Raw genomic sequence first — 15,851 nt, forward strand, 5'->3', positions numbered from 1 at the left:
ACATCCTGCCCATCATAAGAGAAGAGAATCACCGTGGGGAAGGGGCTGCTCAGGCAGGGAGCAACAGTGGGCTGGAGCTAAACCCCAGAACTCCTGAATGTCCTGCCTGCCAAGAAGCAGAGGCTTGGCTCTTTCCTCAATCTTTTTCATCCTTCCAAAACCTTACAGTTGAAAGCAGGGAGCAGCCGGTTAGTCCCCCAACTTTCTCTGCTCTTGAGCAAAAAACTATAGAAGGGAAAATAAGGGGCTGCCCTTTTTTATTATTAATATTATTCTGGCTGTTTTGATGTGCAGATTTCTATAGGCCACTTGACTGTAAAAAAGCGAAATTGTTTACGAAAAGAGTAAAAGAGAGATTACAGGTAAATACAGTTTAAAAAAGGGACGCGGGTGGCGCTGTGGTCTAAACCAATGAGCCTCTTGGGCTTGCCAATCAGAAGGTCGGCAGTTCGAATCCCCGTGATGGGGTGAGCTCCCATTGCTCGGTCCCTGCTCCTGCACACCTAGCAGTTTGAAAGCACATCAAAGCGAAAGTAGATAAATAGGTGCCGCTCTGGCGGGAAGGTAAACGGCGTTTCCGTGCGCTGCTCTGGTTCGCCAGAAGCGGCTTAGTCATGCTGGCCACAAGACCTGGAAGCTGTACGCCGGCTCCCTTGGCCAATAAAGCGAGAGGAGCGCCGCAACCCCAGAGTCGGCCACAACTGGACCTAATGGTCAGGGGTCCCTTTACCTTTATAGATCTGAAATTGTTGTTTTTGGTGAACATTTTTCTATTTTCTAAATTTCTATTTTTAACTTTTCTTTTTTTCCTTTCTTCCTCTTCTTTTTGAATATTGCTTTATAGATGTATAAATAATTCTACTCATGTGTATATGTATGAAATTTGTTTCTTTATTGCTTTTCTTATTTGATTTTTTTTTTATTCAATAAAAATTTAATAATAATAATAAAATAATAAAGAACCAAGCGAGCTTATCCTTCCTGTGTGTGCACGGTAAACCACGCCCCTCGGGAAGCTGAATCAGCATAGCGGCTTGCGCAACAGCCAATGGGAGAGCGGCTTCTCTTATCTCGCCTCTTCGCCTTCCATTGATTGGTAAGCCCCACCCCTTGGGAAGCGCAGCCTTTATAGCGGCTCAGCCGTCAGCCAATGGGAGAGCAGTCTCTCTCTATTTGTCTCCGCCGCGGGATGCAGCATCCAGAGATAAATTCTTCGCTGCTGTTCAGGTAACGTTCAGTCTGACAGGTGTGCGCCTGGGGAACTTCGCCGCACCACCTTCAGTCTCTGCCTTGGGGTTGGTTCGGTTTGACTCCGAGGGCTGACTCGCTCGTCCTGCGTGTCCCCAGGTAATCGGGTCCGGAGGACGCCCGCGGGTTTACAGAACATGTGCACGGTGCTCTGGCTGAGGCCCCGTCGGGTGCGTCTAGACATATCGCCACAGCCTGCCTGCCTGTCTTCGCGTGGGAAGGAGAGACGGGAGTTTTTGGCTTTCCCGGTTTCTAAACGGGGAAAACAAGCCGAAGAAGTATGGGGAGGGAGCGGAGTTGCGGGCAAGCAGGAACTGCTTTCATAGAATCATAGAAATGAACAGTTCGAAGGGACCCAAAGACCAAATAGACAACTCCGTGCAATGCAGGAATGAAAAAAGGGACGGAGAAAGAAGCCTTCTCGACCTCCCTCACTTTTTAAGAAATGTATCCCGCCCCCGCCTCCTAAAGCTGGGAGCCCGGCCAGGCTTCTTCGGGAATCGAGCCCTGCGCTACAGGCTTGGAGGGCAGCCAGGCGAAGGGGAGATGAAGCGGGTCCACGTGGACTCCCAGAGGCTGGGCTACTGGGCAAGCCCGGGCTTGCAGCGTTGAGTCGGTGGAGGAGAGGGGCTTAATCTTTCATTCCAGGGAACTTATTGGCTTTCTGGCTCTTTGAACCCGACAGGTCGGATCCTGGAATGACAGGTGGCGGGGTTTAGTTGACAACAAAAGCGCTCATCACGAATTTGGAAGGCACGGAAGCAGAGCCAAGAACTGTTGTTTTTTAGAATCAGCCAATTTTTGTGATTGCAATTTTTTAAAAACTGTTTTAAATATTTTTTTAAATGTAACTTTTATTGACGTTTTAAAATTAATAGAAAAGGAAAATAGAGAGTTGATACCAGAAAAAACATGATGTAGCATCAAGGGTTTTTTTACTAGACCCTTTGGGAACTTAAAAGTTTATGGAATCACCCCCCCCCCCCAAAAAAAATTAAGCTGTCTGCCAAACACTTTGAGTACCAATATTCCAAATTAATACTGCATTTTCCCATTGTGACCTACCCTGGGACCTAGGGTGAAGGATGGATAATAAATTAGTAATAGTAACAACATGTCACAGGAACAGTATGAGATAAATCCTCAAGGCCATGATTGTGATGCTATATCATGCACTGTAGATTGATAGCTAGATTGGTAGTGACTGAGAACTAAAGAATTTCTCCTTATCTGCAGTAATACACGTGGTTTTATTTAAACTGCGACCTTCACCTAAATTTAAAAAATGCAACCAATGCATGCTTTGCTCCTTCCTGGCTTGCTAACTAATTTTTTTAAAATGTATTTCTATTAAAGAGTTATTGGTTTACAAAAGTATGTGCAACGTCTTTTTTCAAGTTACATTTTTTACAGATCAGTTTCATTTGTTGAGACTTGCTAACTAAAATTTGAGCAGGGATTAAGAATGGCACAGCTATTTGTGATGCTGAAAGTTGTTTGTCACAACAAAGTTGCTTTGTATCTCAGGGTGCAAGAGACTTTTTTTGGGGGGGGGATCACCCTTAATTCTTAATTCTCCCCTCACTCTTTCCCCTTTTTGTTCTTTCATGGTTTAGATCCTAAGGAACGAAGTTCACAAGGGCGCCTGGCCAGCTACATTCCTGACTGAGGAACTGCTGCGTTGGAGATGAAGAAGGAAGTGTGGCTGATGCTTATGCTGGTGTTTGCTACCAATGTAGGAATCTTCTCCATTTTATCTGCTCCATTGCATAAAACTCTCTTGTGCTGTCAAGCTGAGGGGAGGGCAAGTGTTGGGGTATTTTAATAAAAATATCTAAATCTTCATTATGGGAGTTACAGAGCACAGCCTCTAATGATTGGAGAAATTCATAAGAGAAATTAAGTGGGCTAGAATATCGTTTCAGAGGTGATAAGCTCCTGAAAAGCCAAAATAAGGTTGTGGTGCTATAATGTCCCCTCCCCCCCAAAAAAAACACCTGGGAATAAGTCCCATTTAAACACAGTGGAACTCACTTCTGAATGGACATGCATTGGATTGCACTGCAAATGTATTAAAAATTTACTAGGAGGATGATGGGGATGAGTACTTTTATATCCCATATTTTCCTCCTAAGGAGCTCAAGGAGGAGTACATGATACTCCCTGTTCCCTCATTTATTCCTCTTATCCCAAGCCTTTGGTTTGTTATCATGCCTTGTATTTTTGTGTTTTTAAACATTAAACCACTCTGTGATCCTCTAATGGAGAGCAGTATATAAATTTCATATCCTTACAACAGCCCTGCAATGTAGGTTAGGCTCAGAGGCAGTGTCAACCGAGGGTGTGGTGCCATGGAAAAGGGAAACATCATTACAAAAGGCCATGAAAAAAAGAAAACTTCTAGTATTACAAATCTTATACAAATATACTGTGGGATCACATTTGAAATGCCTCCATACAGTGCCAGTTGCCTCACCTAAAAAGGATGTGGTAGAGATGGTTCAAAAAAGGGGCAACCAAAATGTTCAAGGGGATGGAGCGACTCGCCTAGGAGGAAAGGTTGCTATGTTGGGGACCTTTTAGTTTGGAGAAAAGGCAAGTACAGTGGTACCTCTGGATGTGAACAGGATCCGTTCCGGAGCCCCGTTCACATCCTGAAATAAATGCAACCCGCTTCCGTGCGTCTGCGGGTTGTGATTTGCCGCTTCCACGCATGCGTGTGATGTCATTTTGAGCATCTCCACATGTGCGAGTGGCGAAACCCGGAAGTAATTCGCTCCATTACTTCCGGGTCGCCGTGGAGCGCAACCCGAAAATGCTTAACCTGAAGCTACTTCAACCCGAGGTATGACTGTAAGAGGGGACATGATTGAAGTTTATAAAATGGTACATGGCATGGAGAAAAGTTCTCTCTCTCTCATAACTCTAGAATTCGTGAGCATCCAATGCAGCTGAATGTTGGAAGATTCAGGACAGATAAACAGAAGTCTCTTTTCATTCAGCGCATAGTGAAACTATGGAACTCAGTCCCCTAGGAGCCGGTGATGGCCACAAACTTGGATGGTTTTAAAAGAGGATTAGTCAAGCTTCTGGAGGGCGAAGACTATCGGTGGTTAATAGCCATAATGGCTCTGCTCTGCCACCACAGCTGGATGCAGCAATGCTTCTGAATGCCAGTTGATGGAAACCATGGGAGGAGAAAGGGCTCGTGCTCGTTTCCTGCTGGTGGGCTTCTCATTTGGGCATCTGGTTGGCCACTGAGGACCAGATGCTGGACTAGATGAGTCATGGCCTGATCCAGCAGGGGTCTTCTTATGCACTTAATGAGCTGGGTGTTCTTGAAGGCAGGACGTGTATAAAGTGCACCTCTTGCAGGTCTCCAAATAACTGATATTCAGCAGTACCATATCATTATGCACCAAGAGGTGTCTCTTGCAGGGATTTGGAAGTTTCTGTGTGCAACAGGTCCAAGCAGAGGCACTTTGGGAGTTTAGGAAGTTAAGCCCTAAGAAAAAAGGATTGTTGTGCTGGTTTTGGTTTGCTCCGTTTGCTGTACAATCACCCAGGTCCCTGGGAAAGATCACAACCTTAAGCTAAGGACAGATGCAAGTTAATGCAGACCTTAAGAGGCTCTTTTCCTTCTGACAGGTACCACAGTTGCCTGCCAACCCACTCAAATGCCAACAGGATGAGTACCTGGACGATCAGGGGAGATGCAGCCCTTGTCTGAAATGTGGTCCTGGAACGGAGCCTTCCAAGGTAATCTGAAGCTGTTCAGGGCTGTCAATAATACCTTCTGGGCTTGGCCCCCCTCCACTCTGGGCAGCAGCATAGTGTGGGTTGCCAGCACCTGGGACGGGCAAGTCGGTGCCAGAGTGCTCCATCCCACTGGAGCCAAGTGAGGCTGTGCTGCACCACCTACCCACAAAAGATGGAGCCCAGCTCCCCATGGGCCTGAGTTGCTCTGACACCCACCAGGGTGGGGCAGATATCCCTGTGGGAGTGCCTGGTTGCACCCCTCAGAATTTTGTGTCTGGAACCATGCCCTCCACCACACACACACATTACACCACTGGCTGTGGGATGCAGATGAGAGATTCCTGGTGTAGAATATTTTTTTCAATTGATCACTCTAGTTACGATATTGGAGACAGCTCTTATTTGATTGGAATAGGAACAGCTGCTGGGAACCCACATAAGTGGAGTCCACAGATCTATAAATCACACTGGCTTATACAGAGGCATTCCCTTGAAGGAATGGGTTTCTTTTCCTGGACATCTGTGCCTACGTATTTTGAGCACATAAGATAAAGTATTGATGTGTTTTTTTTTTGTTCCCCTAAAGAGTCAGGGTCATCCCTTGCTGTGACTGATAAAGGAGTGAGCTTGTTTATGCAATTGTGTCCTTATTTTGCTTTTGCTCAACAGCTCAAGTTTTACGCATTTTAAAATGCTCTCTTTGGAAAGTACAAAAGGGGGGCGGGTTGAGTCAGTTTTAAGCTTGCTACACAGAAACCCATTCCTTCACCCTCACCTTAGCTTTGCAAATGGGTAGAAATTAAATCATGTTCTTTAGAGGAAATGCAGGTCTGGATTATTAGAGCTGCATTCAGCAGGAAGAACAACGTTTCTACTTTCTATTACTGGTGTAATCTGTTAAATGGAAGCGTTGTTGTTGTTGTTGTTGTTACTATTACTATTTTTTTTTTTTTTATTTACATTTGTATCCCACCATTCCTCCAAGGAGCCCAAGGCGGTTTACGTACTACCTCTCCCCATTTAATCCCCATAACAATGTTTTGAGGTGGCATAGTCTGGAAGGCAGTGACTAGCTCCCAAGGCCATTCCTTGAGCTTCCAGGCTGAGGTAGCATTTGATCCCTGGTGTCCCAGGTCCTAGTCTAGCACTCTAACCAGTATGCCATACCGGTTCAGGTAGAAGACCCCTAACGGATGCAATGAATTCGGATCTATTTACAAACTGTGTTTAACCGTGTCATTTACATTGTATAATTATTGAATTTTTATTGGGTAGCAGTAGGTACATGGGGATTGCTTGTTATATGTATTTTAGAAACTGATAGTTAAGAAGAAGGGGAAAAAACAACTTAGAAAAGGATGCCAAACCTTCTGCCTGTGGCATTTCATCTGGCTCTTTTTTTTGGGGGGGGGGGGGGGACACGGTCTCAGGCTGCAGCTACAGTCAATGGCTTTGTTCCTGTGTTTCGACAGGAGTGTGGTTATGGTGAAGGGGGAAATGCCCATTGTGTTCCATGCCCGCCCAAGAGGTTCAAGAACAACTACAGCCACCTTGGCTGCAAGCCCTGCGTCTCATGCAGTCTCCTCAACCGGATCCAGAGACACAACTGCTCCTCCATCTTGAATGCAGCCTGTGGAGACTGTTACCCCGGGTAAGTACAAGGTGAACTCCAAGAGCAACACAGGACCTGTGGAACTGGCACTCTTACAAGTGCCACATAATACCCATTTCACATTTGTAAGAATTCAATCTGTTAGTGCAGCAGCACCAACACTGGAACTCCTTGCCTGTTGACATCAGAGGGACACCTTCACTGTACTCTTTTCAGCAGCTGCTGAAAACATTTTTGTTTAGGCAAAATGTCCAGATGCTTAAAAAGTTGATGTCTGTTTTAAACCGTTGGTGGTTTTTTTTTTTTTTTTTTGTTAATTGCTTATTTTTATCTTCTAAATGTTTGAAAGAGTTGGTTTTTTGAAGATAATTATATTGTTCTCTTTGTGAACTGCTTTGAGGTGGTTGTTTTTCCAGTCAAGCAGTGTATAAACTTTATGAAATAAATAAAAAATTCTCATCAGAGTAGCTCTGTCCACTGGTTTGTGTTTTGGTGCAACTGAACATGAACTGGGTGCATGGTGAAGCATTCGTCCAATTGATTCACCCAGCATTGGATGTAGTAATTGTGCATTAGGAACAATTTGAGTGCATGGATTGGTCCTTAGCACTGCAGTGTTGAGGGACACAGAGAGCCAGTGTTGGAAAAATACTTAAACAGCAGCAATGGGGGCTTTGAGCTAAGGACCACTGCACAGAGCATCCTCTGTCACTCAGGTTCTTTTGGTACATATGGCTCTCATAACTTGTCTGCTCCATTTTTCTTCCTCTTGACAGTTTCTACAGGAAAATGCAAATTGGAGGGGGCAGGGCTCCGGAATGCATTCCTTGCACAAAGCGGACCCCCTCCTCTGAGCTAGACTGTAAGTACCTGCTAGGTCTTTTGCCCATCTGTTTCCCCCAATTCAGATTGCAATTTCATCATGCCACTTCATTCTAGAACTGTTTCAACTGCAGCAGCGAGGGGGGAAATGCTTTAAAAGAAAGAAGTTCCATACTAAGGGGGTGGGGGCAGGGAACGCAAGATTCTACAGTCTGTATCAGTTTATGCACGTATTTCAAATTTCACATTTTGCATAACTTATTCTGCTGGTCAAGCGAAGAAATCACTGAAGTTTCACTGAGACTATAAATCATGCCCCTGGAAACCCGACTCAGACCATTACCCTCTCGCAAGCTATTTTTGCTGTATCCAAGACCACAGTTTCTGCTTGTGTAAAATTATAACAGCGTTGCTTTAGAAGCCCTATCTATTTTCAGGTTACTTGTTGTATTTCTATATCCCATCTTTTTCCCCAAAGAGCTCAAGGTGGCGTATAGACAGTTCTCTTATGAAATCCCCACCACAGCCCTGTGGGGTAGTTTAGTCTGAGAAGCAGTGACTGACCCCCAACGTCTCACGCAGTGAGTTTCATGGCCAAGTGTGGGATATGAAACCTGTTCTTTTCCCAGGTCCTAGTCTGACACTCTAACCACTACGCCACACAGTACGTTGCACTTTATTGGGCCCTAACTCTCCCTTGTCCCCTTCAGTGCAGGGAGTTCCATAGATGGAGCTTGGAGCTTTTAGCAGCTGTTGACCCATAGAAGCAACACATGTCCTCACTGAAAGGGTTTTTTGCCACCGCCTCCTCATGCCTGCAGATTAATGCACCCTGAAGTAAAGAAGCTCATCTCCTGCTGGGTGGCCCTGCCAATTCCTTCAATGTTTTGTTTTCTGCAACCCTTCTGAGATGGAGGGCTGCAACGAATTTCAGTTTTGCAGTCTGGAAAGATGCAGCCCCCCCCCCCTTTTTTTGCATTTCCTGCCCAGCCAATATGCTTACTGAAGGGCAACTGGGATCTGTGACCTTACTAATGAGCAAACTGAAACATCTGTGGCTGTTCATTCCTCACTGATGTGTCTGCAGGTGACTCCGAAGAGAACGTAGTGCCGGTGAGGTATCCCATACCTGCTACTCAGGACATGCTCTTTGTGGTGCTGACCCTCACCACGTTTATCATCACCGGATTGGCACTGGTGACCGTCATCATCCTCTACTGCAAACGGATCTGGAAGAACCACTGCCACCATGGTGAGTCAGTCCTGTGCAGAAACTCTTATCCCCTTCCTTTCCAGTGGCTGCTAGCCATGGTGGCTCTGCCTCCACAGTCAGAGGCAGTCATGCTTCTGAATAGCAGGAGGGTGGGGAGGGTCCCCTTGTGCTCAGGTCCTGCTTGTGGGCTTCCTTTTAGGGGCATCTCGTTGGCCACTGTGAGAACAGGATGCTGGGTGAGATGGGCCACTGATGTGGTTCACTGGTCCTGCTGAGAGGTCTCACCTCTCAAGAGTTTTTTTCACTTCTACAGAATATGTTCTATGCCTTTCTCCACTTCCTTTGGCATTTCTTGCTGTTGACTACACCCTTCCCCACTTTTCTGCACCATCCTAGACAGCCCCATAATTGTGTCTCTTACCCCAGGGCTCTTTAAACTTCCTAAGTGTGGTGTGAACAGGTAGAATGGAGAGTAGCTAGCAGGCTAGTGGGACCCAGAGGACCTATTCTTTGCACATCCCCTCTGGATGCTTGGAGCAAGTTACTCCTTTTTGTCCTCAGTTTCCACATTCGCAAAAATGGGCATAATAGGTGCATATCTCGTTGGGCTGTTGTAAGAATGAAAATGCTAATTGTGAAGTGCTTTCTATAGTTTGAGCAGTGCTTTTCTTATTATGTAATAATAACTGAGTTGCAATAAAAGAAAGGTGCTAGGTTGTCCTAAGTTACATATGTCCTTACTTTATAATAGGTAATTAATTACCAATCACAATAATAACTGGGCTGGTTCTTTTCCTTTTTTGACAAGCTCTGTGGATAGTCAGAATGTGGTCAGGTGGGATTAATAAAAGACACATTTGTTTTATTTACTGAATTTATATCCCACCCTTTTCTCCATGGAGCTTAAGTGGCACATGCAGTTCTCCTTCCTCCTCACTTAATCCAACAACCCTGTGAGGTAGGTTAGACACAGAGAAACAGCAATTGGACCCAAAAGCCTCACCCAGTGGCCTTCACATGGCCGAGTGGGGATTCAAAAGTCCCCAAAAGTCCTAGCCCAGTGCTGTATCCACCACAGTACACTGACTCGCATCATGGCTATGTAGTCAAGGTAAAAAGGTAAAGGACTCCTGGACGGTTAAGTCCAGCCAAAGGTGACTATGAGGTGTGATGCTCACCTTGCTTCAGGCCAAGGGAGCCGGCATTTGTCCAGGCAGCTTTCTGGGTCATGTGGCCAGCATGACTAAACTGCTTCTGGTGCAACGGAACACCGTGACGGAAACCAGAGCACACGGAAATGCCATTTACCTTCCTGCCACAGAAGTACCTATTTAGCTACTTGCATTGGTATGCTTTCGAACTGCTAGGTGGGCAGGAGCTGGGACAGAGCAATGGGAGCTCACTCCGTCGTGCGGATTCGAACCGCCAACCTTCTGATCGGCAAGCCCAAGAGGCTCAGTGGTTTAGACCACAGCACCACCCATGTCCCTGGCTATGCAGTATCAGTTTCTCAGTGTATGAAGACTTACTTGCAAGGCTGATATTCCTGTTTTTTTTATTCCTTACATCGCTGATGACTAGGTGTGTGTGTTGACTGTGTTTTTCCTCTGTATCTTTTTTATCTTTCAAGCGTTCCGGAGTAGTCAGGATTTATCTGACCAGGAGGGGACATTTCAAGATTCTGCCATGTCTGCTGGCGTCCCTTGCCGCACGTTCCTGTCCAACTCCTTCTCTGTAGCCATCAAGCGTTTGAGTCCTTGGCAAAGGCAACAGGAAGGTAATACTCTAATGGTGATGCTCTGAGGCCCAGAGGGGGTGGGCGGTGAAGGAATTGTTGTTTCTCCCTCTCTCTCTGTCTCTCCGTCTCAGCTTCTTTAAGCAATATAGTTCATGTATCCAAATACTTAGGATCTTATTCAAACACAGGAATCTAGCATGCTTAACAATAGAACTTTTGGACATCCAATGTAGCTGAATGTTTGAAGATTCAGGACAGATAAAAGAAAAGGGGCTTCTTCATGCTACACAGTTGAACTTTGGAACTCCCTGCCACAGAAGGCAATGGTGGTCACCAACTTGGATGGTTTTTAAAAAAGGATTGGGCAAATTCATGGAGGAGGAGAAGGCTATCAATGGCTACTAGCCATGATGGCTGTGCTCTGCTGCTACAGTTGCAGGCAGCAGTGCTTCTGAATTCCAGTTGCTGGAAGCTGCAAGAGAGGAAAGGCTTCTTGTGCTCAGGGACTGCTTGTGAGTTTCTCTTTTCGGCATCCACTGTGAGGACAAGACACTGGACTAGATGGGCCATTGGCTTGATCCAGCAGGGCTCTTGTGACCAAAAGATCAGCAGGATCATGAGGGTGAGATGCAAATGACAGCCTGCGAGAGAAGCCAAAAGTAATTTGGCCTTCTTAGTTTAGAACAGGGGTGCACAACCTGCGGCCCTCCAGATGTTGTTGGACTACACCTCCTATCATCCCTGACCACATGCTATGCTGGCTGGGACTGATGGGAGTTGTAGTCCAGAAAAATCTTGCCGGGGGAGTTGCAGTTTGTGTACCCCTGGATTAGAAGAAGCTCAAGGAAAGGGAAGCATGATCAGGAACACCCATTGCTTTGAATAGCTTTTGTTTTTCATTTGCAAAGGTACAGATGAGACTGTTGCCAATTTGGGAAGGCAGAGGGAAAATCCATTGGTGTTGGGAGGAGGAATTAGCTACATAGAGATCCATGAGGTGATTTGCCTTCTCCTCTTCCCTTTCCTGGGAGACCAGGGAGAGGTGGCTGTAGGAAACCAGTGCCTTTAAATTGAGAGATTTGCAGAGGGGGGGGGGGGTGGTCCTAATTTCAACAGCATTTATGAAAGCCATATTCAAATACCTGAAGAGCTGCCGCATGGAAGAGGGAGCAAGCTTATTTCCTCTTGCTCTGGAGGAGAGCATGCAAACCAATGGATTCAAATTACAAGAAAGGAGATTTTGACTAAACACCAGGAAGAATTTTCTGAGGGCAAGAGCCATTTGACAATGGAATGGACTCCCTTGGAAGGTGATGGACTGTCCTTCCTTGGATGTTTTTAAGTGGAAGTTGGGTGGCCCTCTGTCAGGGAATCTTTAGCTGTGATTCCTGCATTGCAGGAAAAAATGGGACTACATGAGCCTTTGGGGTCCCAACCTTTCAGGTCTATAATTCTAAACAACATCATGCTCCATGTTCTTAAATTGTCTCTTTTCCCCTCCCCTTGATTTCTTAAGGTCTGGCTGAAGCTGTCCGCTTTGTCTCAGGAGTTCCTGGGGTTCACTCTCCCTTCCAGGAGCCCAACCGGGACTTTGCTCAGGTGATTCCTGCCAGGAACCAAGCTCCTCTGGGCAGGAGCCTTGCGGAGCACCAGCACTTTTTCAGGGATTCTGGCTACAGCGACTATTCCTTGACAGACCTTAGACAGGAGTGTGGTGCAGCCCCCAGTGGCCCCCCAGTGGCCCCTGTCTCCTCATGTGCCACGGAGAGGCTACACCACTGGCCTCATGCCCCCGTGGAGTGTACAGAGCTGGACCTGCAGAACCTCTCCGTCCAGGCTGACATCCTGGCCACCATAAGAGAAGAGAATCACCGTTGGGAAGGGGCTGCTGAGGCAGGGAGCAGCAGTGGGCTGGAGCTGAACCCTACAACTCCTGAATGTCCTGCCTGCCGAGAAGCAGAGGCTTGGCTCTTTCCTCAATCTTTTTCATCCTTCCAAAACCTTACAGTTGAAAGCAGGGAGCAGCCGGTTAGTCCCCCAACTTTCTCTGCTCTTGAGCAAAAAACTATAGAAGGGAAAATAAGGGGCTGCCCTTTTTTATTATTAATATTATTCTGGCTGTTTTGATGTGCAGATTTCTATAGGCCACTTGACTGTAAAAAAGCGAAATTGTTGACGAAAAGAGTAAAAGAGAGATTACAGGTAAATACAGTTTAAAAAAGGGACGCGGGTGGCGCTGTGGGTTAAACCACAGAGCCTAGGACTTGCTGATCAGAAGGTTGGCAGTTGATTCCTCGCGACGGGGTGAGCTCCCATTGCTTGGTGCCTGCTCCTGCCAACCTAGCAGTTTGAAAGCACATCAAAGTGCAAGTAGATAAATAGGTAGCACTCCGGAGGGAAGGTAAACGGCGTTTCCGTGCGCTGCTCTGGTTCGCCAGAAGCGGCTTAGTCATGCTGGCCACATGACCCGGAAGCTGTATGCTCCCTCGGCCAATAAAGCAAGATGAGTGCCGCAACCCCAGAGTCGGTCACGACTGGACCTAATGGTCAGGCGTCCCTTTATCTTTACCTTACAGTTTAAAAATAATATGGAAAATAATCAGTGATAAAATGAAATCCAGATTAAAGCTCATCTCGGCATTCTGCACATCAGGGTAGGCTTGTGTAAACAAAAATGTTTCTAGTAGTACCTGCTTGATGTAAATAGGCAGGGAGTTCCGAAGTGTAGATGTTGGCACACAAAAGGATAGATTTCTGGCAAATGCAGAGACGTATTTTGTGGCACCTGTAACAGTTCTGGGAGTCCACAATAAACCCATAATAATGGAGACTCTTACTGACGGAGTTTGCCCAAGAGCTTCTGGGCATAGATTGCAATTGCTCTAGGAAGCATTTTTTAGGGAGCCTAGTCTTACTCATGCTAGCCAACTTCAGCCAGAATAGGGCTAGTGCTACATGCACACTGGTTTGTAAGGAAATTAGCCCTGCCTCAGCTCTTAAAAAGGGGGCAGGTATACCTTTGGGAACAATCAACAGTGATTTCAGGAAAGAGTTCTGCACCACTTCTAACGGGAGGACATTACTATATCTATATCCCCAAATCTCTGCACCGTGCAATAATTGTGGCACAATCTTCTTTTGAAATATCTTAACTGTGGGGGCAACTAAACTCCCGCCCCTGACCTCCGCAAACCGTAATAAAGAATGAATCAAGTGAAAGGATTTCAGTTTAGCTGCGAGGAGGTGTGGCTTCCAGGACAATTTTGAATTAAAACCCAAGCCCAGGTATTTATAATAGCATTGTTGTTCAATGGGTTTATTGTCCGAACTCCATCTGTGAGGTTTTCTCTTCTTCCCCAAAATCACCACTTTAGTTTTAGAATGCTCGACTGTTAACTTGGTTGAGCGGGTGTACATGGTGTAAGGTGATCGTGCACATACATTAGTCCTTAGCGGGTATGGCCTTCATGTAGTACTTAAATACTTCTTTGCCACTTTTCTAAAGTTGTGCTCAAAGCAAATAATGGTCCAAAGCTGAACAGCATATAAGCAACTTTGCAGGAGGTTGGACTAGATGACTCTACAGTTCTGTGAGCATCTCGGTCACTATACCTCTTAACGCTATGAATGTCAGTTGGGTTAGGCACATACAGAAGTGTTTTGGGAGGCAAGCCTGCTCCTGATTTCCCACTCCTACAGGTGCCACATGGCACCCACTCTGCCTCTGTAAGAATGGATGCTGACTAAGGACAGAGGAGAAACTTGATTTAAACCTGCCTCACACACAGGTTTCAAAACCGAAACAGCCATCCTCCAAAACCTGGACTTCTCTAGCCAAGTGATGTGTGCAAAAAAGCACATACCAGCATAAATCATGAATAAAATTGTGTGTATTGGTGAAAGTCAGGTGCAAAAATGCATTGTACTAAGAGGAAATTGTTCTGCAATAGTGTGTGTTAGTCATATAAAGGTAAAGGTAAAGGGACCCCTGACCATTAGGTCCAGTCGTGGCCGACTCTGGGGTTGCGGTGCTCATCTCGCATTATTGGCTGAGGGAGCCGGCGTACAGCTTCCAGGTCATGTGGCCAGCATGACTAAGTCGCTTCTGGCAAACCATAGCAACGCATGGAAACGCCGTTTACCTTCCCACCGGAGTAGTACCTATTTATCTACTTGCCCTTTGACGTGCTTTCAAACTGCTAGGTTAGCAGGAGCAGGGACCAAGCAACGAGAGCTCACTCCGTCACGGGGATTCGAACCTCCGACCTTCTGATTGGCAAGTCCTAGGCTCTATGGTTTAACCCACAGCGCCACCCGCGTCCCTTCTGTTAGTCATATACAAATGGGAATAATGGGAAGAAGTTGCACTAAAACACTTGAGTTTTCCTGAGGGGCGTGTGTGTGTATATACACAAGCATTCAAAGTGTTGAGTGCTGAACTTGGAATAAAGAGGAAACAGAATGAAACCAAAAAAGAAAGATTTGCCCACCCCTAGTGCTGACAGAGTCATGTTGACATTGCAAGTATTTCCTACTAGCTGACTTGTTTATTTTTCCCCTTATCAGGAGAGTGATGCTTGGAACCCCGTAGTCAAGACTGAGGATGCCACACAAGGTGAAGAAGTGTGCACCATTTGCCAGCAGAAGCACTAGTCCAGTTGTGCTCCAATGTGACATCAGAGTCAGTATGTCATACTAGGACCTAGGAAAGACCAGGGCTGAATTCTCCGCTTGGACATGAGGCTCATGTCATGAGACAAAGGTTCTTGAGAGCAGAATAAGTAACGCAAAGCCTACAAGGCCTACACAATCATTCAAGCCTGAAAACTGATAATTGTTAAAAGCAAACTGCTGATTCATTGTAATTTATCTACAGGATCACTCATTCTCTCTATAAATTTGTAGCCTGTTTGCAGGCAGGCACAGTGTAGTATCTGTGCTGTTGTTGTAATTGTTACTGTGAATGTAAATCTAAGGCAGACAAGAGTGGCTCCAGGACTCTAGTTAATCAGTAGTTAAGACTACGCCTCTGTGAAGAGTCAGATAGCTACTATGAGCACTCTGTGTATGCTCTTTAACTATGCTGTTTATGAACAAGTTAATTTTCTTCAATAAAGTTTAATTCTGTTTATGAAGAAGACTCTGCGTTGATTTATTTACCGCTGCGCGACAGTTCACTAGGTGGCATTGGGTGCCAGTCACTCTGAGCCTAAGCTGCCTCACACGGTAGTTGTGATGATTAAATGAGGAGGGGGAGAACCATGTACACTGAGCTCCCTGGAGGAAAGGTGGGATGATAATAAATGATTAAATCTCCAATAAGGAGCACCTGCAGCAAAACGTTGCAGTGTGTAATACTTCTATTCAGGGCTCCAACCACTTCCCCACCCTTCAGTTTTTGTTCCTCTCCCCCAAATACAGTCAGTCAACAATCTGTGGCCATTGAACATGCTCAAACC

General features: G+C 45.9%; 1 protein-coding gene across 6 annotated transcripts; it reads left to right on the top strand.

Moving 5' to 3' along the window:
* Positions 1-1,124: 1,124 nt before the first annotated feature.
* Positions 1,125-15,530, top strand: EDA2R (ectodysplasin A2 receptor). 6 transcript variants are annotated; one of them, XM_083423830.1, is made up of 9 exons: positions 1,125-1,232; positions 2,865-2,983; positions 4,897-5,007; positions 6,480-6,658; positions 7,396-7,481; positions 8,529-8,693; positions 10,285-10,431; positions 11,909-12,420; positions 14,959-15,530. In XM_083423830.1, the coding sequence occupies exons 2-9, from the start codon at positions 2,936-2,938 to the stop codon at positions 15,043-15,045; spliced, it is 1,335 nt and encodes a 444-aa protein (XP_083279956.1). In that variant the 5' UTR covers positions 1,125-1,232; positions 2,865-2,935; the 3' UTR covers positions 15,046-15,530. The 6 variants fall into 6 exon arrangements, with proteins under 6 accessions (XP_083279956.1, XP_083279961.1, XP_083279959.1 ...); XM_083423835.1 differs by having other exon boundaries at positions 1,157-1,227; positions 11,909-11,991; XM_083423833.1 differs by having other exon boundaries at positions 1,158-1,227.
* Positions 15,531-15,851: the final 321 nt, after the last annotated feature.

This window comes from Podarcis tiliguerta (genome assembly GCF_965153285.1).
Source record: "Podarcis tiliguerta genome assembly, chromosome: Z".
Taxonomy (NCBI): domain Eukaryota; kingdom Metazoa; phylum Chordata; class Lepidosauria; order Squamata; family Lacertidae; genus Podarcis; species Podarcis tiliguerta.

What these genes read in the sequence shown, in the direction of transcription:
- EDA2R (XM_083423830.1), top strand. Translation starts at nt 2,936, where the DNA reads ATGAAGAAGGAAGTGTGGCTGATGCTTATGCTGGTGTTTGCTACCAAT. An exon ending in TGTGGAGACTGTTACCCCGG is followed by an intron (nt 6,659 to 7,395) that starts GTAAGTACAAGG and finishes TCCTCTTGACAG; the next exon opens with TTTCTACAGGAAAATGCAAA. An exon ending in GAAGAACCACTGCCACCATG is followed by an intron (nt 8,694 to 10,284) that starts GTGAGTCAGTCC and finishes TTATCTTTCAAG; the next exon opens with CGTTCCGGAGTAGTCAGGAT.